General features: G+C 40.9%; 1 protein-coding gene across 2 annotated transcripts in view; it reads left to right on the top strand.

The window, feature by feature from the left end:
- Positions 1–21,329, top strand: part of NDUFA10 (NADH:ubiquinone oxidoreductase subunit A10) — a 44,034-nt gene that overhangs the window by 16,762 nt on the left and 5,943 nt on the right. For both annotated transcript variants that reach the window (XM_074910397.1, XM_074910398.1), the window contains exons 8-9: positions 4,540–4,625; positions 12,756–12,864. In XM_074910397.1, coding sequence (XP_074766498.1) covers positions 4,540–4,625; positions 12,756–12,864 — 195 coding nt within the window. The remainder of the gene's footprint in view (positions 1–4,539; positions 4,626–12,755; positions 12,865–21,329) is intronic.

The raw sequence follows: 21,329 nt of genomic DNA on the forward strand, positions 1-21,329 counted from the left end.
AGTTTATACCCACAAAAAGGGCTGATGGCTTCAGTGTGACAGCAGCTAAATAGAAGTTCAATGTGAAATCACACTTCAGGGAGTTACTGCTTGCATTTGGAGTACTGCAAAATTTCTGAACTCTGTGAAAATCAGGTATTTTTTGAAACTTCAAAAAACCAAAGGCCTTTCCTTCTGAAATCAACTGTGTTTATGCAGATATCTACATGCAGCCTTTACCAGCTGACAACTCTGACATGGATCCTTCTGAATCATTTTCAGGAAGGGGAAAAATGATTGAAGAGGGTAAAGCATCACATTTTGTCTTGGTTTTGAAATTACTGTTTTCAAATAGCTCTTGAATTTCTGAGGTTTCAGTCTTGTGAGTACCCGGTGAAAAATTGAGAGCACAGCCTCATTGTTCTCATGTGCATAAAAATGAACATATTACTTTAGTGCTAGCAGGGTAGGGGTGCCCTTGAGTCTGTGGTAGACCAGGTACATAGCAGCTGGAAGGCGCTCCTTGTCAAATTTCACACACGTGCAGCCACAATGAAGACTGAGCTTTGCAGTGAGAAGCATCCCTGTTTTTATGATAAGAAGTAATGGCTTAGAGGTGGCAAGAAGGATCAGCATCCCAGGAATAATATGTTCTGTCATGTTTTTAGACTTTTTTTTTTACAGAACAGAAATAATTAAATGGGAAGAAGCTGAAATGAACAAAAAACTGAGGTCAGGGTATGAATGAGAATACTGAACAATTATAGTTATTTTTTTCCAGGTATTGTAAAAGAAAGGGTAAGACTTGAGAACCATGGGGTTTCAAGAAGGTATCTGTAGATGTTTGGTAGAAGAAATAAGAGAAGGTTGACGTGGGGGTTTACTGATTGTTTTCTCCCCTTCTCTCTGAGCATGTCTTGAAGTGGTCAGAGTAAAACAGTTTGTTTCCTCCCTAGATTTTTTTGTAGTAAAAGCCATAGCTAGAGATTTTATTTTAATCTTTTAAATCAGGGTTTAAAGTCAGTCTAAAGCTCTTATTGCTCAAGTAGAGAGTCTACCAAGCTCAGCAATCTTGTGTCATCAGTGTACATAGGGTCATCAGTATGCACTGATGTAGTTCTTAATTTGGTTGTACAAATCTGGACTAGAGGAAGGATTATTATTTTGAAGTCAAAGTACAAGATGGTGTCATTTTCCTTGTTAGATGTTAGATACAGACATTGGTACTTTTTCCACTCAAAAAATAAAGGTTTTTTCCCTTCTGCTCAGATTCAGTTTACCTTTGGAATGAAATAGTTGAAATCTGTAAATAAGTGTTGGCAGAAGGTATTTGGCTTAGATTTGTAGGGTGTTTGTTTACACAGGTGTATCCTGTTGATAGATAGCAGTGTTTAACTGTTAGCTAGCTTCGATCTACAAATTATTTGCTATGTGATTTTGGAGCTTAATTTTTTGTATGACCTTATAGTTTAATGGCTTTTGGTTTGCTCATAGCAGACATACACAACTTAGAAATGCTTTTTGTTTCTGAAGTATTTTTTAAAAAGATCAGTCAGGATTTCATATTGTAAATATTGTAAACATTGGTTGTAGTGGCTAAAGGAATAGTAAGTGCCAAAATGAGCTTTGTTAGTGTGTTTCAGACTGCTTTGTACATGAGAATAAAACTGGGAATAAAAAGTTAACTATGCTCGTTTAAATTTTTTTTAAAGCCCTGAATATTAAAAAAGAGGTGGGAGTAGAAAGGAAATAACTTTAAAACTTAACCAAAATTGTATCAATTCCTCTGTGCTTATGGGTAGTGTTTTGTATTTATGTATCAGTTTTATTCGGTGTCACCATCTTGCCTAAGCTGGAGAACAATGAAGATGGGAGGCTGCTGACAGACCATCTTTGGGTCATGTCCTTTGCCAGTGCAGAATTGAAATACTCCAGAGCTAGCCTGCACAAATTTTATATTTGTAGATGCTGTATGAGCTGAGCTCCCTTCCGCAACCTGTGGGCTAAACTACGAGGGGTTGTAGCCTGTGTTGCTCCTTGTGTCCATGTCTTGCTTAAAGAAACAACCTGCGAGGAAGGAGTTTGGGGATAAGTCATTTGACAGAGCAGCCTATTGGGGTTTGGTGTTTTTGTCCCTATAAACTTTACATTTTGTGCCCATGATACGAGAACAGCATCTGCTGCCTGCCACCCCCCCAGCACTACCAACAGCAGTACTCACCAGATCACTGGGAAACAAGCTTAGAAACTGTAAGCTATTCATATTGGCTTAGTTGCAAAGATTACAGAAAGGGGTCTCATTATTGAAACGTTTTTTTCTAAATCCTGTCTTGGTCTGCAATATATTAAGACCTGATCTCTCCTGGACATTATTACAAGTTGTGCTGCAATCAGGTTTAAATCATTCATTTGCTGCTAATTCCCAGGGAGAGCCACGTCATTCCTCATAAATTAAGAAGCTGCTGTTCTGCCCTGGTTGGGAGGCTGATACAATTGTTACTGAGCTGCTTGGAGAGATGTTTTCTGATATGATAATAAGAGTGTGCAAAACTAATTTGGATCTAGATTTCTTTCTCCCTGCAACATATTCTGAGCCCTGTTGTTAGCAACTCTATCATTAGTCCTGTCATCAGCTGTAGCAGGGAGTTTCCAAGGCTTTGCCATGGAGTAGAGAAGTAATTGCTTTTGCATAGCTCATGGGAAGTATGGTTGAGGTTCAGCTTTTTAAATTAAATAATTAAAATAAATAGTGGATATTTGAACTAACTTACACCTTTCTTTCTCTTTATATCTTTGAACGCTTATCTTGAGTTATGTTACCACAGTTTGGTAGGATGAAGCAGTTTCTAAATACAATTTTGAAAACTCTTCTAAATGTATGTGGTGCAGTTTAGTGTTTTTTGAGTACTGTTTGTAAAGTGTTTGAGCACTGTAATGTTTTTTGATGGAAAAATGTTTATTTATTTTTTATTTATGTTTATTTAACAGGTGGATTTGTTGTTGGCTTTTTTCTTTATATGAAATGTAGGTTTCCTGTGCTCTCAGCTACAGTATCTGGCTTGCCTACTTTGCCTCTTTCTAAGAGATAAAGAACGGTTAAAGAGCATCTCAACTTGTTTGAAGTTTTAAATATGCTTTGGTGCTGTCATGTCAACCATATTTAAGTCTTTATCGGTGAAATTAGTCTTTAAGAAATAGAAATCCCTCAAGAAAAAGGATCATGCAGTTATACCTCTAAGCCATTATTTCTTACCCATAAAAACATAATACTGGTAATAGTGTGGACCTTTGTAGTCAAAGCTACTTTCTTACTTTTAAAGTGGCAATAGATGGAATTCAGTGTTTGCTGTGATTGCAGGGAGTAATTTTAGGGGCTTTAATGTACAGTAATAAATAGAAGCATTTTTCACTTATTATTCTATCACTCACTTTATTAGTGGCATCTGCTTACTTGTCAATAGATTGACAATGTGTCATCAGGATTTCAGTCCTGACCTCACAGCTTTATCCTTTCCTTATGGAAAAGGTCTCTGAAAAGTGATGTTTGGCACTAACAATCCACTCCTTCCCAAGTTGCTTCAAGGTACTATCTCCACCTCATGATGCATCCTCCCAACCCTAGTTTGGGTTTCCTTCAGATCTAGTCAGTCATGTGTGATAATCTCAGGCTTGTGTTAAGCAATTACTCAGTAGACCAGCAAATATATTTTTTCTGGTGGAGCCAGGTTTTATATTAAGCTCAAATATGGGATTGATAAGTTTGGGTATTCTGAAGGTGAATGATTTGCTGAGCTGGTGTTATTTGTTTGAATGGTTCTGGGTGCTGAGCTGTGAGTTTTGCCTTTCTGTTCAGGGTACATGCATGCATGGGTAGGTCCTGATGACCAGTGAAATCCTGGGCCTTTGGACTTCTGTCAGTATGGCTACTTCAAGTGTGTGAGTTTTTCAGCCTGAAACATGCCTCTGTTTCTGTGATGTGAACCACACACAGCAACACTGAGAGGCAACTGCCACAATTGCTCCTCAACCTCTGTCAGTTAGTATGCCACTGAGCCTTTTTGAAAACAAAACAAGCTTCCTATGTAGCATGATGGTTTTTGTTTCAACAAACAAGAGTTAAATTTAGACTTAATTCCATTTCCTCCTCATTCTCCTTTAGAGGTGGGGTAGTACCTTCTTTGCTTGCTTTCAGCCCCAATGGGGGGTTAAGGAAGCGTGCCTTGGATAAGGTAAGACTTTGGAAACAAGACACCTCTCAGCCAATTTATTCCCTGCCATTCTCTGCTCACCAAAGCTGAAAGCACCAGGAACTTTAGAGCTGGCCCCCATGTGTCTGCCCAGTGCTTATGGCGGGGACACAGTCTCCAGAAATATGACTCAGATATGTTTGCTCTAAACATTTGCACTGTTAATACAGCATTAGCAGTGCAGCCTTTTTGCTGGGTGACTTGTTTAATAATATATTTTGGTTATTTCATTATTTGGGAGGCATGTTCATTGATTTTTCTGGGTGTTCTGATCAGACCACTTCTTAGTATGATTTTTATCTTCTGATTCCAGGTAATTGAAGACATTGAGTACCTGAAGTTTGACAAGGGGCCATGGCTGGAGCAGGATGATGTTTCTTACCATCATTTGAGACTTTAGTAAGTATGATGACTTCCAGTAACTGAACATTACTTAGCATCAGATCTCAGGGAAAATGTTTAAAGCCTTGAGTTTTTAAAGGTATGTTTATATCTGCACTCTGACTTCTCCTTGTCAGAAGTCAGCAGTGATAGCAGGCTTTTGTAATGGTGCTTGGCACCGTAATATGGTGTGGCATTTTGCTGCTGCTGCTAATTGAGAAGATGAGAGACTCCAGACAAATAAAGCCCATTCCATTAATGAAGCACAATAACGCTCTAGGCAATTCCTAAGTGCTGTGACCCTTAGGAAGGTATTTGTGTGAGCACTTCTGTTCCTGGGTGATCACAGAAAAGCATTTCATTTTAAAATGGAGCATTTATGCAGTTGATGTGGTAGTTTCTCTGCTGCCCTGGCAGCATGACATCCTTCAAAAGAGCTTGTTGACAGAGCAACCTTACAGAAAGTTTTATATGTGGTGTTGTTTAGACTGTCTGTGTTTGGAATGTTTTTTCTAAAACTAGACTACTTTCTTATGATGTCTGCTTCTAAATGTCTTTTCAGCAGTCAAGAAGCTGGCTGAACGCAGTATAGGGGGTAAAAAGGAATTGGGCAAATTTGGGTGACTGCTCAATAAATCAATTTTTCTTCCTTTCCCCTGACTCACAGTAAATAATCCTAAACAGAAGCTTTGATCCTCATTTATGGAATGAAGTATTGCAGTTTTGGTGTTCATTCCCCATAATAAGGGGGAGGACTGTGGAGTACAGAAGTTTAAGGGTGTGTTTTTGTTGTGGATTTTTTTTTTGTTAAAGATCCTTGTCTGTCTAGTTGGATGTGAAGAGATCAAACTCAGATAGTGCAAAGTGCCTTGCTGGAATAGAATCAAATTTGATTATAATAATTCATTGCAAGTACTCCATGATCATCTGTCCTTCAGTTCAGCTGTGGAGTGCTACTGTTGGGGCTGCATATGTCCCCAGAGCAATGCTGAAAAAAAGGAGCCCTCCAAACTTCAGAAGATGTTGAACTAAACCATTAATGTGTATGTAAAGTAGTGGGATCGGTTTTATCCATGTGTTACAGATGAAGCATCAGGAGTGCCCCTCTGAAGTCATGGTGATGAACAAAATGTTCTCTGGATAACCCCATATAAAGAATGCATCTGTGCTTGTAAGACTCTAATAAGAGATAACCTTGCACTGAAGTGAGACAGGCTTCCCATTTTGCTAGAACTTCATCTTTAGACCGAATGTGCAGGTAGCAAGTGCAGTATAGTTACTACATTTTTAAAACAAAATTTAAGAATTTTCATATTAATTTCTGGTTATCTCCCTAGTTAATAGAAACACAGGGGTTTTTAAAAATTGAGTATCTGCCTCTGAATTTCTGTTTATTGTGACAGGCATTGGAGTACTAAGTTAACTTCTTTGCAGACTTCTGAGATTCTTTACCTTTTACTGTGCTGTTACTTCAGATGCCTCCTAAAATTAGAGATAATATTCCTTTTCTATTGCACTTCTACTGTGAACAAGGTGAAGATAGATTGCAGAAGAGCAGTGTTGGGTGGTGTCTGAGAAATGAGTCATGATTTGGGTTGTCTTTTAAATATGAAAGAGACTTCTTCACGTAGTAATTAAAGGACAGCATCTGGTGACTTAGACCCTGCAAAACTGTCAATCAGATTTCCTTTGAAAGAGAAAATACGGCTAAGTTGCTTGTTTTCCTATAGCTTGACACTAGTATAGGTATTAAGAAAGGATTATTAACTGTGGAGTGTAGGAGGGAGTTAAAGGAAAGCATACAATTAAAGAGCAGTGTATTAAGATACTGTATGAAAATTCTATTTTGTGGCTGTAGAAGGAAATAAATTGCATTAAGGACTCAATTTTTATTGAACCCTGTGGGAAGGTGAGAGCGTCTCCTGTACAAGGCTCTTATCACTGTAGATAACGCAAAATTATTTTTCCTATTGGCAGCGTGTGGCTGCTTTTAATATCTAGCACTGCAACAAACTGCTCATTTAAATGTTTATAGTTTGACTTTTGCTGTTTCCCAGTGCCTTCGGAATAGCATTGTCAAGATAGAATTTGTATTTGGACATTTGATCAGTGTGCTTGGTGTTTGCTTTGAATCTTCGTTTGGTGCTGGGTATTAGGGCATTGATCACATGTGTAGCAACGTGTGTCAATTCTGTGCTTGTACCTTGCTCAGCTGAATGAGAAAATCGTGGGCAATTATGTTGGGCAGCCTGGAAAGAGCACCTTTACAGCTTTTTATAAAAATGTGTAGGCTTGGACACAGTCTTTCCTGATGTTAACTCCAGAAATGCAGGACAGACATGAGTCTCCCATCACAGCTTGCACAAATATCACCCATGAAAACATGTCAGTCCTCGTGCCAGACAGAGGACAAATGTGTAGTGACTGAACAAAAGCTGCAGGGAGTTTAAGCGTCATTTGGATGATACATTGGGGGATATGGTGTAGGGGAGAACTTTGTAGAGTAGGGCTGATGGTTGAACGCGATGATCCCAAGGGTCTTTTCCAACCTGAATGATTCAGTGATTCTGAGTCTGCTGCATGTCTTCAGGGTTGGAATTGCATCCCTGAGAATCAAATGCCTAACTCAGGTGCTAGTTCATGAACCTTAAAGCTGATGCTTTCCTCACTTTTGCCGGTGCCCAAGTAGAACAGAGCTTGTGGTACTCAGCCTTCTGCAGATTTGCGGGTGTCCCATGCCCACATTATTTTTTCCTTTTGAAAAGAGTTTTTTAGCACATTCCTGATGTGCTGCCTATTCCATATGCTGGCGCATGCTGCCCTCTCGTGGGTGTTTGTGGAAGGCTGCAACAGGTATTTGTATGTTTTTCCATCTGCAATTGCTTCCTTTGCTGACCTCCCAGCATTTTGCACAGCCCAGTCGTTCTGACTTGTGCTATTTCAGATCTGATGCCGTGAGAGGGGCAGCACGCTCTGGGTACCACAGAGGGTGTTGTGGTTGTAATCCCACTCTGGTGCTGGTTTGCCTGTTGGCAGTTTTACCTCTTCCACCTTCAGCTTGTCGCAGCATGTCTGGGGGAAGGGGGTCAATGGGCAGGGGTGAGGATAACTTCTTCATTGCATGTATATAGGGTCTAATGCACATAAGCCCCAGCAGGGCCTCTGACAACTTTGGTAATGCAAATAAGCAAGCTAATCAAACCAATGAGCCACACCCATATAAAACCAGTTGCATAATGATACCTTTTCTCTCTCCGCGTTGCCCTTGAGTACTCTCTCCCTTGCCCTAATAGAGTAATGTGCTTGTGGAACTGAGGCATGTCTTGGTAAAAGGTTAAAAAATTATATATTTGTATATGTAAGCTGGAGGGATCTCCTAGGGGATGCTCTTCATATCTTTCCTTCCTCTCCAAGGCCTGAGTCCAATAGAAACCATTCTGCAGGCTTTTTAAATGTCTCAAGGAGTTCTTCTGTTGCCACTGCACTGTCTCAAGCATGTTTTTATCTGTGCCCTTCCCTGTGAAATTGTGTGTCTGTTTACATGCATTGCAAAATAAGTAATGTTTTGGAACGGAGAGCTGTAGTTTGTGTAATGTTGCCTGTGTTACTTTATCAGCTGGTGGAGGGAGCTTACTGCATTTGTCTTGTTTCATCAGACAGGCCTGTGGTTAAATCTGTTGCATCCCTGCAGCTCCTTCAGAATTTACTATAGAAGAACATATTTTTGTATGGGCAATTTTTTTTTTTAAGCCACCACTAATTCATTACAAAAAGACAGGTATTGGCATTTATTTTATCCTGATGAAAAGGGGATCTGTTTCCATTTGGAAACAATCTAGCCATGAAATAGCTTGTCACTCTCTTTTCAATTTTGTTCATTAACAACTATTAATCCTCCAGTATTGTATTTGGAGGGACATCAGACACACTTTGAGGTTGTTACTGAAGGACTTTGTATGTGCAATAACTAGTAATTTCTAAGCTCTCTTTACAGTTGTATAGCTTCTTGGAGCTCTACCTCAGAGCTTGGCTTCTATTTCCTTTCTGCATGTTTTGCTCTGGTTAATGAAAGGTTGCAGCGAGGAAGCATGGAAGGGAATGAGGGAGAGCAACCTGTCAACTCTGTTTCACAGTGTAATCCAGCATGCTTAGCAAAGGGAAAAAATCTCCATGTTTGAATGTCTGTCTTGTCTGATTTCAAATAGCAGGGCTAGAAGTGCTTGCAAGAGGTGTATTAGGTGTGGTTTTGAAACTTTGTCATGGAGACTCCAAAATCTCATAAACCGTTCATAGTAAAACTTCTGCTACTATTAAAAACTGCTTCCTTTAGCACCTTCTTTCTTGCTGCAACTGAAACAGTTCTTTATAATTTCCTCTTTGCAGGGTTTTTTTTAGATATTTGAGGAGCTGTTGTTGCACCTTCTCACCTTCTCTTGCAGACCTGCTTTTCTTGGAAAGTTGTTTTCTTTCTTGGCGTTCATGGTTAGTGCTTGTTGCTCACCAAGGGAGTGGCTGTGGTTTACCTTGTCCATGGCATACATGTTCTGCCTAACCAAACGGTGAGCCTGAGTCCCTTTGGCAGAAGGAGATCTGTATGTCATCGTCCTGCCTTTACGTAGTTCTGGAGAAAATGACAGGCAGGGAAAGGCACATGGGGGACACACAGGCCGTGGTTGTCCTGTGTGCCTGCTGAATGAGTGCAGGAGCAGAGGAGGTAAGTATGGTAAGAGTTGGATGCAGGAGCCATCTCTCTTACCCAGCTCTATGCACCTGTGGCATGAGTCAGGAGCATTTCTCCTTTCCCCTGCTCTCACAAGCATGGGCAAAATCACAAGCATATCGCACGCTCGCTGGCTCACTGGCACGTGTTATACCCTACCCATGGGAGGCAGGGAAGCTGACTGCAGCAGGGGTTGAGGAGCCCTGGCCAAGGTGGTAAGGGTGTGAATAGCAGAGGAATGAATGCCACCCACTCAGATTCAAACCTGAAATGCAATAACCAGTTGATAAGCTGGTTTCAAGGTGTGTGAGAAAATGTTCTGTTTTCCAGTGGGATCTATCTGCTATTTCTCAACTTGCTTTCATGTTATAAGCACAGAATTGAACTTGATACACTTTTGTGTTGCTGGCTCTAAGCCTCTTAAACCAGTGAATGCTTTTAGGTAGGAAGTGGGGGTTTCTAATACTGTGTATTGTCACTTCAGTTTTTGTGACTACGCCAATATCAGCTGTTGAGAAATCATGGCTCAGGCTATGTAATCTGGGTTTTTTTGTTCCGTTGACTGTTTTCTGGGATTTTTTTTCCAGTCTACTTCCTTTCCTCTCCTTTGCACCTCTAGCATATACATCCATAAGACTTTCTAATGTTCATAGTAGTAGACAATCTTGGGACTTTGTTTTACACACAGATGGGAAGAAAAAGCAAAGTTACATGTGTGTCATCAGGTTTCTGCAGGTTCCCTGAAAAATTTGTGTATCCTTGCTGTAAGCTGCCTGTAAGGGAAATGCTACTTCCTCCTCTGAAAAGAGACAGGAATGTGTCTGTCCTGATTGCTCAGTACTTGCTCGTGTGTGTCATGCTGGACATAGTGTGTGAAGTAGGTATGTAATAGGTGCTTTGGGAGAAGAAATGAGCTACCCGTCGCTGTAGTATACTTACAAGTGCGTTTCCTGTGTAGCAATGGGAAAAACCCTAGCTAATAGGGTTATGGACAGTTGCAATGATGATGAGCTAAAATCTAATGTTCCTACAGTATTAGGACCATGCAGTCACTTACGTGCTCTCAGTTAAGTTTGAAATTTCACATAATCTTATGGGTAGGTAAAGCATGCTCTGAGAAGCTGTGCTACTGCACGATGGGAGCTGCTTCAAGAAAGTATGGGTAAGTGCCAGAAAATAATAAATAGTGATAATGTTGCGCTGGGGGAAAGAGAAAACTAAAGCAACATAAAAGGTGCCTTTGAATGCTTCCTGCTGAGCAGTGAATTAGTTCTGGCAAGCGAATGTGGTTTTGTGGTTAAAGACATTGTTGTGGCAGGTGTCTGGGTGGTGCTTTTAGTTAGCATTCAAAGTTATTTCTTAAGGTCAGAGCTGAACCTGGAGAAGCCATCTTTGGTACCATTAGGTTTGCATTTTTATGTTGTGCGGTGGTTTCTTTGGAGGCAGTGGTTGTGAGAGCAAGGAAGCTTTAAAAGCAGCAGGTTTTCAATCTTGACCATTAACTAAAATAAACTGGGCCTGGGAATTGTCCTCTACAATTGCCATTTGGCTAAGATTCTTGAAGGAATGGATTAACTGTATACTGATTGACTACTAGACTGAGTTATTCTTTGTAGATGCTTGGATAAATTTTATCTGCTTTCTCCTACAGACTTGTAAGGTCCAGAACATCTGCTGCTACTTTCTGTGGGAAGAAGGGATGGAGATGCTTATTCACTGATAGATGAGTGGACCTTCCATGGCCTGTGCTGTGAAGTCTGAGCTCAGCAAGGTCTTTAAATATTGCCCTGTATATGGTCCTGTTCAGATCAAAACTCTTAGCTTGCTGTCTTGACCACTGTTCATCTCTGATCTCTGCACAATGAAAATGCAGATTAAAGCTCATAATGTCGGTACTGATTACAAGTGGTTACAGAATGGACTGCATTTAAGTATTGAAGAGCTGATACCTAAAGGGCTGACTTTGGAAGGGGTCTGTTTGTTTCAGTTCCATGTTAATTAGCAGTGGGTATCTGAGCTGATTTCTTTTCAGCAGAAAACCAAGAGACGAGACTTAACAGGTGCAAAGGTGTTTTTCCTGAACTATGCTGGGATTCAGAAATAAAACCAGTTGTATCATCAGATTGTTTTCGGCAAACTTCTCTGTCCCAGCTTGGTTATTCCAAGCTCTCCTGGAATGGGAAGGCTGGGAGTGGCCACAGGAGGGCCAGTGCTAGCATGTTATGTAAAGAGCTCTTGCTATGTTGGTTAGGAGGCAAAGGAAGGCTCATTTTTTTCCGGCTTCCAGCACGTGAAATACATTTAATATATGTGAAGATAGATTATGTAGTATTTTATAGGAAGCATCACTGGTGTTCATCCTGGCTCTGTAAAAGGGCATTTATCCTCACCTTTTCCCATCTCAACTTTTATTAGATTATTGTATTTCCTTACTAATTTGTCTGTAGTAGGATAATTTACAGTGTGCATGTCAGGATAGCAGACTAGTTTACTTGTTGAAACTGTAGTGCTGTGAGGTAAGGTCCCAAAACTTGTGATTTAGGGAAAAAAAAATAATTGCTTAAAGATTATTAACTTTGCTTTGAGGGCATATGCATTATGTGTATGCAAACTTTGTAAAGAAATGCAATTCACTGAAAACAACACGATTTGCGGAGTTTCAAGTGTTGAATTCAGAATTTGGTTGCTGTTGGCTGCAAGTGGATGTATTTTTCCCCAAATACGTGTAGGTGGCACTGTTGCTCTATGTACAGTGCCAGTATGCAGAAGGTGGCTTTCTAGCAGTTTCTCAGACATTTTAAATTTGGGGTATTTGCACTGTGCAGCATTAGTTTTTGGTGGATCTTAGTATCTGTCTTTACAGGTGCTGCAGCATGCTTCCCCCTGGCTACTCCCAGGCAGGATGCTAGAGGCACTGTCTGCTTCCAAACCCTGTGATTGCCTTGGTGTCAATCCATTTAGGGGAAGAGCACCACCTTACTTCAATCCTTCTGAGGGTTTTTTTGTGAAAACTAATTGAATAGGAGGTGATTAAATGAAGTTGTTATAGCAAGATAGTGTGTAGGACTCAATAAAACCACTGGTTTTACCTTGCTTATACAGGAAGCAAAAAGCTAGTGATGCCTTATGGAGAAGGCTCCCAGGAATGACAGAGTGTCTCCAGGGAGGAAAAACCTGGGGGAGGGAGTGGAGAAGCAGGGAGAAGTTGGAGCAGAAACAACTGGAGGCAAGGGTGAGGGGGAAGAACACAGTAGCTGTGTGAAGAAAAGGCCCGTGTATTCATCATAACAGAAAAATAGCCTAAACCTATGTAAGTATTGTTTAACGGAAAAGTAGTTCTTTAATATTTGGTTAAATTCAGAATTGATGTTGCTGTCTTTGGGGAAGTATGTGGGCTAACTGCTTCTTTTCCTTTTCTTTCCCCTCAGTGTTCAGGACAAAAGTGGAGTGCTGGATCCGACATGCATCCCTCGCTTCATCCCAGAAATCACAATTGGAGGCTCTGAATATGACAAAATCTATTATGACTATCGATCGGTAAGTAACATTGGAAGGGGAGCAGTTGTATGATAGCCAGGCAGCTGTCCCTGCCAAAGTGTAAGCACGTTCATAACTGTCCAGTGCACAGCCTGCGTGTCAATCTCATGTACAGGGATACACGGTTCTAAGAGCATGTTCTGAAATTTGCCCATTTCTCCACCTTTTCTGAAATCTAGCTTCTCCACAAGAAGAATAGTGAAGCGAATGGCTTGTTTCGTAAGCTGATTTTCTTTTTTGATCTTTGGATGGGGACTAAAGGATAAGTGGTTTTCATTTGTTTTTGTTTCTCCTGCCCTGATTAGTCTCTGGCCTCTGAAATCTAAAATAATCCTTTGAGTCAAACAAAAAAATTGGAAACCCATGGCGACTTCTATAAAGAAGACCGCTTATAAAACGCTGAGGGGGAGGGGGTGTTTTTTCTGGAGTAGGCTGAGGAGGTACGAATGTTACATTGCTTCTCAAAACTCTTGTTGCTTTAAATAGTGTGTTTCTGTACGTGGGCACACATCCAAAGCCTGTTGTGGCCCAGCGCTCTCTTACACCTCATGCAGGCTCCCACACAATGTTTTAATTAGCTGCTCGCCTTTCTGGTTCTGGAGACAACGGCTTCCAATTGATTTAGCACTTTGCCCTATCGCTTATTGTTATTTAGCTGGCATGGGGTCCTCTCGCACCATGTGGTCTTTTCCTGAGGCCCACGTATTGTAAATTCTCATTACAGAAATTGTGGAACTGATTGACAATTAATACGGATTAGACAAACTGAAGGTACAGGTGATAGTTTATTTTCAAGTTGTGTTGAAATCTTCGTTGCTGTTGTTTTCAAGCAATCACTGAAGACAAAGGAAGGGAGGTCTATCTAAATTGTTGTAAACCGTGATTTTCATAGTCAAAACACTATCATTTTTCTGGTTCTCTTAGTATACAGTGTCTTACTGAAATTCAGATTTTAAGATACAGGTTTGTGGAATTGTTCAGAAACCCTGAGCTACCAATGTTTTCGTCTGTAATAGTCAGTTCAGAAGTCCCTGTGAATATTCAACATAGTTAGCTGAGGAGGAACAAATGATGTAGTGGAGAGGCTCCTGGATTCACGCTGTTCTGCCTTGTTTGAGATGTAGTCTTTCCAGCTTGTAAAAAGTGGCTAAAGGTTAAAGCAGCAGAAAGCATCTTGGTACTCCTTGAGGTTGTCCTCAAGGGTTTGAAAACAAGGGTGTCCTTGGGGTTTGAAAACTCCCTGGTCCATGTGAGAAATTCCTACAAGAATTTTGTGCTTCACATTTTTAAGTCCAAAACTTAGAGCTCAGACTAAGGATTTTTGGAGTCCTTCACTCCAAGAGACGTCTGTGCGTGTGCAGCACATATTTCAGAAGGATCTGCTGCATGACTTGTCGCCAGCATGCAACATCCATCTGTACTGACAGTGCCTTTCTTCCCAAAGATGATAGGGTTTTTTGGCTGAAATGTCACTTTGCAGTGGAGCTGGGAATTATTGAGGCTGCCTGACACACAGCTAGATGTGACCTTGATGCTGTGTGCTGAGAACCAGGGGTAATACTTCTGAAAGCCTTTTTTCTCTGACTGTACAACAGCACATTCCTCTCTGTGCTGGCAAGAAACTGAGAATGCCCTGGCTCATCAAATAGCTGGCTTCCAGGAAAAATTGTGACTTGCCTTGCAGATGCAGCAAAGAGATGCTTAGGACTAGGAATATGAATACCTGGGGAGGAGAGCTGGGCTCTTGGACTGGCCTTCCTGATGCTGGTTAGTTGACAGCAGAAGCTGAGCACTGCCAGTGCAAAAAACCACTGCCAAAATATAATCTCCCTTCTGCCGGCATGCTTTTAGGCCCTGATTCAGGAACGTACTGTGGAAAGTGATAATGTTATTTGGAATAAGGAGGAGTTGTATGAAGCTTTCTGTTAAATTCAGGCAATGCTAGCTGCTGTTTTTCCTCTCTTGTGAATGCTTAGACACTTGTAATCCTTCTGGGATGAGGGGTATCTATGGGGAAGTTGCACAATGCAAAAGATGCTGAGTTTTCCTACTTTCCGTAAGCTGTTAGAAGGGGAAGCACAAAGCCATCCCCACCCACTGTTTTATGTTCTAAGAATTATGTTCTTTGCGTTGAAGCTTTGAAGATCTGTGTTTTTCCCTTCAACTTTGTTTAGCAAATGAAGGTGTGAATTTCTTTGTAAGGCAAGGCTTATACTCAGAAGTAATACAGCATGAGACTGGTGCAAGCAGGAAAAGCAGACAAACTTCTAGACATACAAATCTTGGTTATGAGGTTGATGGGTCTAACGAGAAGGAATCGTAAGGCCTTGCCTTGCCCATGTCTATGCAGGGATGGCTACAGCTGTGCTACCACTTTTGCATTTGAAGACAGATAAAGATTTTAGGCTCACATGACTTGTAAGTAAAGACTTAATTATGGTATAATTACAGAACTTTAACTCTTCCTTGTGGGAAATATGTGCTTTTAAAGTTAGTGTAATGATGTTTACCACATAAATACAATGATTTGCGTAGGGGATTTTTTCCTCGGCAGTCCTATAACTAGTCATAAATCCTTGATCATACCAATAGGCAGCTGACTGCTGTGCTTTTCAGTTGCATGCACACAACTCATGCTGCCTAATAATGGTGGGTTTTGGGGATTTGCAAATTCCAGGCAGAAGCTGGGTTTTGTTCAAAATATTCATTAGTCAGAAGCAACTAAGAGGCAGGAAACACTCTTTGGAGTCCAAGATTTTAGTATGTGTGCCTTTCCGTAAAATAATGAGGTAGCCACATACAGCTCTGAATACGAGAAACTTGGGTTTTTTAAGTATATCCTCTGAATTTCTTCTGTAAATGTTCTTTTCACATGTGAGGAGGTGGCTTTCTGCCTCCTTCTCTTACCATGAAGTCATCTGGCAGGCTTCAGCCATTCTGTTCAGGCATTCATAAACTTCTAAAGATGCTTTTCTGGCAAGGGAAAAGTAACCTTTTAGTCAGGTTCTGTAGATCACAGAGATAAGCATGTTCATTCTTAAGTAAAGCAACATTATTTTAGGAACTGTCAGACTAGTAAAGACTTGACTACTCTTTTTTCATAACAACTGCTGTATCTCTTTGCTTTCTTCCAACTGCGCACAATCCCCACGGATAATGCTCCAAACTCCATGTGCACCCTGTGAAGCTGGAGCACTTAGGCAGATGTGTTTGCAGAGAAGACGAAAACAAATGGTTCTGTTTAATGGTATCAATGTACTTATAATGTACTTATGTACTTCACACTCCCGAATGCTGTTGGCAAGTCCTGCTGACTCTCCTAGGGGTGGTGGAAAAAGGCTTCTTTTACGTGCATGCTCTCTTCTGTATACATAAAAGTGCAGCTGTGTAAGATTCATACTCAAGCCATCACCTAAGTCTTCACCTCTTGAAAACAAAGCCAGAGAACTTTAAAATAGTCTTAGCTACCTCTCCCTTCGCTGCAGATCGTAAGGAAATGATCAGCATTTCATTTATACCAACTTTGTGCTTAAAAATACAAAAAAAAAAGTGGTCTTGCTTATCACTCAAAGTGTACCAGAGCTTGGAGTCTAGTACTTGCTGGTGGTTACTCAAGCACTGGAGTGGAGAATTCCTTCACTAGAGCAGATGAAAACAAAATGGTTAAAACCTAGTCTCCTTTCCCATTTCATCAGCCCTAACGGAAAGCTTTTGTGCTAGCCCACTCACCCCGACCCTGGTTCAGGTAACCTAGCTCCTCTGTCCAGTGGCTTGCCCCACCATCTTAAAAACAAGTCTAAGAAATCCTGAAGGATAAAAAGGCTGTTTTCAGTAGTATGATAAAAACATCTCATGCTCATTGTTTGTTGGGGTTTTGGGCTTTTTCCCATCCTTTCTCTGGAGGGGTAAGATTGTGCAGTGGGAGGAGTATCCTAGCCTCTTTACATTTCTTTAAGTATATGTGCTGGTGTGTGTATTAAGGAAAATGACCGGATGCTTGGACACACAGATTCTTTTTTAGACAAGAAAGCCTTTTGTACTAAGGCAAAATCTATAGCAAATGTATTATCTTTTGTTAGTTTAACTTACACAATTAGAAAAAAGTAAGTCAGGGATATGTACCTTACCCTTGAAGCAGACAGTTATGATGAATTGTTTGAAGAATTTTTTCCACACTCTTGAACTACCTTCAAAGCCACTTCCTATCCCAGTATGACTTGGAGCTCCAGTGTGTCCAGCATGTGCCTGTGTGTAGGGTTTTCTTCGATCAGTTTTAGTTGTCATCTTTCAATCTGAAGTGTCCTTTTGCTCTTGCACTGAAATAGCGAGCCACATGCTTCCCTTCCTTTCTTTACTCTTACTGCTTTTCCCCACCATGCACTGGCTATTTGCTGATCCTGGCACACTTCAACTCCCATCCATTGGCTCCTTTCCTTGATGATTTTCATTGTCCTTCTTCAACCCATTGAATTGTACAATGTCACTTTCTGCAATGAGATAAACTTTGCATGTGTGCCATGTTCACCACATCAGGAAAGCTGAGGCTTTTTCGGCCTAATAATGATTCTGTTTTGTCCACCCATGTCAGTGCAGCTCCATATTAAACAGACAAGATGAGTTCTGAGATTTTTCTGCTTAACGTTTAACTCATTAGGAAAGCAAATAAGTATGCCACTGGAAGGAAAAGGAGGCTCTCGTTTTATTTTCCCTACACTTTTCCCTTGGTGGAAGACTGGTGTTGGAATACACGGATGCTGACCGTGAGGCAAGGAAAGCTTGGGCTAGTCAAAGACCTCATTACTGCTGTGAGGTACAGTCTGGCTCCCATAACTGTCTCTGACAAGTCCCTTCAGTTTGCTAGCCTAGAAGGGAATTATTTGTTTTATTTTTGGACTAGTTTTATGCTAGATTGCCAAACGGAAGGGCTTGCTGGGGTTAGGTGAATACTGGAGCTGTTGAAGGGACGTAGCAGCAGTGTGTGGCGGGGGTGGAATGGCTGCCTTTCTACAGCAGCTGCACTGACTCAGCTGACTTGTCAAGCTTCATCTTTGTATCCTGCTCCTCATCCTCCTCTCTTCTGCCCCAGGACCTGGGAGTGGGTGGCCTGCAGTTTTGTGTAGCAGCAAGTGGAGAAGAGGCAACAGGTTGCAGGGCAGGAGAGTCCCATGCTTTTTCCCCAGGCTTTTTATTACCTTCTTTTTCATAAGGACGCAGCCTTAGAAGGAGAAATCCGCAAGTGTGTAATGTCTGCCATGCCTCCAGTTATTAAGGTGGTTGCAGGGAAATAACTGGAACGCAGCAAGCTTTTGAAAGTTGGGAAGGTGAACCTGCAGCACTAGTCAACTCTTAGCCTCACAACCCAAAAATAATAGTATTGTAAGGGCATGTATTTATAATGTGAAAATCATAACTAGCCCAAAAGAGAAGACTTTCTCCAGGTTTGACGTGGCCCAAGTTGCATGTGAAGTACAGCCCTGACACTTCTTGGCAGCTGTGGTTGCAAGGTGCTGAAGATGGCAGCTGTCAAATGGCGAGGGGTTAGGAAGTCCTTTAGCCTTCTCATCTCATCTGAGAGTGCAGAGCACTCCTGGCTTACACACAAATCTCCCATTTAAAATACCCTGAACTACGAAATAAATACTTGAGCTTTCAGGAAGCCAGAGTCTGAATCAACAACAGGAGCGTTTGTGCTCCTTGGGTCACTGAGGTTTAATATGGTGATACTGTGCAGTGGGGTCCTCAACATCTTCACCTTTGGCTGCAGATTTTGGGTTGCGAGAAAAGCTGCAGGTTTCTTAAATCAACCCATAACAAACAAACAAAAAACCCCAAACAAAACCCAACAAAACAAATATCCTCTGACCTATTCTACTTGTGTGTACAGAGGACATTATCCATGCATACATATGAAGTAAAACTGCTGCAATAAGCCTTATCTAAGCCATGAATCGTCTTCCATGGTACTCTTGCCTTTGCGGAAGTAGGGAGGTTAGGATATCTTTGTTCTCCATGTTTGTGATTGTTACCATAGCGGCTGTCTTTGATACAATCTTCTGTTTTCTCTCTCCTGCCATTTTTTCTTGGCTTGATGAAGATTTTGGTTTTTTAGGATCAAGGTCTCTCTTCCTAATTCTTACTTTAATGGTGGTTTTTGACAGCTGTAATGACTCGCCCTGTCAGCTTTTGAGTCCAGGAAGGAATGAAAGCAGACACACAATAAATTAGGAAAGGCTTAATTTAAGATTTTTTCTGTTTTATCCCTGCAAAATATTTTTAGCCCTTTCTAAAGTAACAACATGTTGTCTGGCTAAATATTGGTAAGACCTGAAGAATAATTAAAACCCAGGAATGACAGAGTTGTTCCTGAAGGGTACCTGGAAAAGGTGGGAATAAGCATGTGATCTCCTTCTCTTCCCAACCTTCCCACTCCTCCTTCACTCTCACTAATCTTGTATGTATGGAGGCAGTGTGAGAGCAGCCCCTCTTCTGCTTTAGAAACATGTCTCTATGCTGCTTCCCTTAAAATATCATGGGCATTTGGCAGGGATATCTGTCCCAGATACAGCAGGGGGGAAGGAACCTGAGAGACCTTAGGACTATCTCAAATCTTGATCTTGGTAGTTGTGTCTGGTTTGTTTTAGATGACAGACCATGCTGTCCCAGGCACTGGGTACCTACGTAAATCAAAAAGACAGCAAAATCCCACTGGCATTAAAATAATCCATTTCAAACTTGACAGTCTGCCACTGATCCCTGTGAAAGAAAACACTTTTTTTTGTGGGAATGCATCCTCCTCTACACCAAACCCCTCTCAATCCCATACTCATGTAGGAATGTAATCTCCAGGCTAGACTTCTATTAATTTAAAAAAACCAACCAAAACAAAAATCAAGAAACAACAAAAACACAACCCAAGGAAAATAGCTCAGAAAAAAGATCTTTTGTTAGTGATTAAGCAAAGTGGAGAAAAGTTGCGGGTGAACTGTTCCAACTCCACTCTTCCGCATCTCCTAGGAAACTTTAATTAAAAAAACCCAAACCAGCCCTCAGAGGACAGATTCATCGTGGTATCTGGTATCGAAAATCATGCTCTAGGTCAGGAAAAGGTTTTGGCAAATCTGTAAGAAGGATAGTTGGATTTATTTTTTGCTCTCCCTGCTTTGCTCCAGCTTCTCCGTGGTAACATCTCCATGCGCCTTAAACTGTGAAATAGTGTCAGTTTGAGGTGCTTTAACTGCGCTGGATGGTGGTACAATTTTGGTTGGGATGGCAAATCTTCCTTGTTTCCTGATAGCATTTTTATGTTGAGAAGTGCTTTTGGGCTTTTTCATGTAGAACTGGCTTTGCCAAGACCTGCTGCTACCTTGAGCAATGTAATGAGGAAAGCTTTTGTGAGAAGGTTTCTGGTTTTTACCTGTGTGGTTAAAAAAGCAAGCCTACAGTTAGGATAACACTTCATCTGCCTTGGATATAGCTACCTGGCTTTTTCCCGTGGTGGGTTTGCACTCTGTAGTGGATAACTGGCATTTCTAACATATTTGCTGAAAAAAACCAAAGTAGATATTCTGTCACTCAGGTAAGTAGGCACTGTGGAAAAAAGATGCAACAGAATATTTAGCTGTACCCTGTAGTTTCCTTATTCTTGACTGTCTTGCAAATGCAAGGCTGAAGATATATGTTAGATTGCTTATGGTGTTTGTAGTTGTTCAAATTGTCACAAATTCATTTCTACAAACCAGATTTCTGCTTAAACTCATGTTGCTTGAAAAAAAAAAATACTTACGCTTTAAAGAAATATGCTGTGTCCTCCTTATGGACACTTCTCTTCCCAAAAGATTTCTACTGTCTTATCTGTTTTAATGAATGAATGAAGGGTAGGACAACATTCATTAAACAATTTGAGCAAATTGGAATTGTTTTAACCTCAGTTCAGTAAAGCTTTTGAGTACTGGCTATAATGAATGTTAACGGCATTAAGGCTTTTGATTGGGTAAAGAATAGCAGGAGTCAAGCTGTAAACAAACACTTACCTATGCAAGTCCTTTGGAAACCAAACCATATACACTTTGAATGTCTGTCAGGAGGGTATTACACCCCCCTCACTTTTTAGCTCTGGAACATAGGAACCAAGTCCTTCCAGAACACAGCCAATATACAAAGCTGCATGTTCCTACATTCGCTCAGATTTTAGCTGTGTGCCCAACAACAAACACTGACAACAAACTTCTGGAAGTTTGGATTTCTATTGGAAAAAGCAGTAGTCTTTGCTAACAGCAGTGATGGAAGGTGCTATTATTATGCCTGTTATAAACAGCCACTAAATGACAAGGTTTAGATATTGATGAATGAGCCCATGCTTGTAGAGTAATGACTCTGTTTTTAAGTGCTTTTTGATCAGCGCTGCTCAAAACATGCTATTTATAGATCTATCTTAGCTGTGGAGCCCAGCCATTAGTAGAAAGCAG

The sequence above is a fragment of the Athene noctua genome, chromosome 7 (assembly GCF_965140245.1).
Source record: "Athene noctua chromosome 7, bAthNoc1.hap1.1, whole genome shotgun sequence".
NCBI classification, from domain to species: Eukaryota; Metazoa; Chordata; class Aves; order Strigiformes; family Strigidae; genus Athene; species Athene noctua.